Source organism: Poecilia latipinna, unplaced genomic scaffold (assembly GCF_001443285.1).
Source record: "Poecilia latipinna isolate Pla-1442-1.1 unplaced genomic scaffold, P_latipinna-1.0 Scaffold2015, whole genome shotgun sequence".
Lineage (NCBI taxonomy): Eukaryota > Metazoa > Chordata > Actinopteri > Cyprinodontiformes > Poeciliidae > Poecilia > Poecilia latipinna.
The window spans coordinates 7,443-9,601 of NW_015114631.1; the positions used below are offsets into that span (position 1 = coordinate 7,443).

Consider the following 2,159-nt stretch of genomic DNA (forward strand, 5'->3'; position numbering starts at 1 on the left):
TGTATCTTGCATAACGGTGTCACGCAATGCACTAAAGAGATTTTGAGCCTATTCTACAGAAACAACCAGAGTACAAAGTCCATTAGTTGCTTTGTTAAAATGGGGGAAAAATAAAATAATTCCAGTGTCTTTTGTGGTCAGAGGTTCCCTTTCCCTGCTGTGACAAGACGGGGAATACAGAAACACTGGGGGGGAAAAAAGAGAAAAACAATTCAGCATGATTTTTAGGAGCTTGCCATAATCCCAACATTAACTTTTTAAATGAACTGTTTTTACATAGCTAATTTACTATTAGCATCTACATTCTTTTGTTTTTACTCATTTTACTGATGATGTAAATCTACATTTCCCCTAAATTCTCGCTCTACCTTTTATGCCTGACATTTTTTTCTTCTTCTTCTTCTTCTTCTGTGTGTTTTGTTGTTTTCCCAGGACTTTCGAGCAGGGCTTGGTATATGCGAGGTGGAACTCAGTGCTGCCAACATTAAAGAAGTGGACCGCAGAGGCTTTGAAATCAACACACCTTTCAAAAATTTCTGGTAGGTTGGCTCTACCTTTGTAGCTTTATGTGTGTGTGACCGCTGAATCTGCATGACGTCTTACTTCATCTCCGTTGACTGTGACAATAAGTGATGGAGGGATGTGCGAAAAGTATTCGCCACCATGCAGATTGTTTTTTTTTCTGTCACACGTAAATGTCTTCGATCGTCGAAGAATGTTTAAAATAAAACTAATTTACCAGTCCGTGGAGAGTTATAGGACCTTTTCTGAGGATTTGGGACTCCAGAAACCCAAAGTGAGAGGCGTCATCTGCAAATGGAGAAACGTGGGGAAAAATTGTGAACCTTGCCAAATATTTACCAAATATTTGGAAATAAACTTTAAACAGGAATGGTTTTGTCTGATTTAATGTTGGTGGAAAAAAAGTTAGCCTTTTTTTTTTTTTTTTTTTTTACAATGTATGAAAATATCCTACTTCAGCAGATGATGTCTCTCTTAAGGTTCTGACCTTAGTTTATGATAAAAGCTTATTTCATCCGACAGTAAGAAATGTTGACAGCAATTAGATAAACCTTTGTAAGGCAGGCTCACTTTGAGAAATTTGGCATGAAATGAGTTAATAGATCAAGGCAATTAGTTTTCCATTTCATTTTAATTCCCCAGCCAACGCTTACTGGTTGTCTATGTTCCTCGAAGCTCACGCGTCGTCCACAGTCCTTGTTGCCAAAAAACGATCTCGCACATTAGCTCTGGAACTGGCCAATCAGTAAGTCACTTTCCCGCCTGCGAAACTCCACTTTATCTTTTGTTGTTTTGTTTTCAAAAAGACCCGAATATGAACATAGGAAGTCATTGATTTATTTCTAGAGCCATCTGAGCAGAACAGGAGCATCATTAAAAACAAATCCATGCACTGACAATGCAAAAAAGAAAGAGGGGGAAAAAAAAGCACTCCATATGCTGTCCTTTTGAGGTGTAAAATGTAAAAATAATGAGCAGGCATGTCAAAAAGTTAAGACGCTGCTGTGGTGAGACAAAAGAGAATCCTAAGTTTGCTTTTCCTTTATTGATCAGCTCTTCCCTGTCAAATCTTTCTCAGGAAGCGCCTTGTGAAATCACCGTGCCCCACACCCAGCTTATCGATCAGCACGTTGTCCGCAGTACATGCGAGCCGTGTCCTGTACAAAAACCCGCTAATTATTGATCAGCGCTGTTTTTTCTGAAGCGTCCTTTGAGAGCTTTGTGGAGGTATCTCTGCCTCTGTAGAGCTCGGAGCCTTTCAGGTGACTCCCGTCTTCTCCCCCTCCCCCCAACCCCCTCTCTCGAGGGCCCACAATCAATGGGCACGCCGCTTGTTTGTGCTGTAATGGCCCGTTTAGAATACAAGCATGACAGCTGCCCGGAAAAGAAAGTGCGGCTTGTTTGTTTGTGTCCGCTTGTTCACTGTCCCCCCCCCCCCCCTTTTTTTTTTTCCACGTGTAAAGATTTTTTTTTTCTTTTTGGCCTTGTGCTTCTAGCTGTATTGTGTATCTGATCGATCTATTTGTGGCAGCTACCTTAATACTCCCGTCGTTGTACGGTCGCTTCGTTAACACACTAGTCGTAATTGTACCAGAAGAAAAGGGATGAGGGGAAAAAAAAAAAAAAAAAAAAAAACA

The 2,159-nt window shown here is 40.6% G+C and overlaps 1 protein-coding gene across 1 annotated transcript in view; it reads left to right on the forward strand.

Annotated features, from left to right (window-relative positions):
- Nucleotides 1-396: 396 nt before the first annotated feature.
- arap2 (ArfGAP with RhoGAP domain, ankyrin repeat and PH domain 2) overlaps nt 397-2,159 on the forward strand; it is a gene marked incomplete at its 5' end in the record, with an annotated part of 101,683 nt that continues 99,920 nt past the window's right edge. Inside the window, one exon of the mRNA XM_015016423.1 lies at nt 397-539. Coding sequence (XP_014871909.1) covers nt 397-539 — 143 coding nt within the window. The remainder of the gene's footprint in view (nt 540-2,159) is intronic.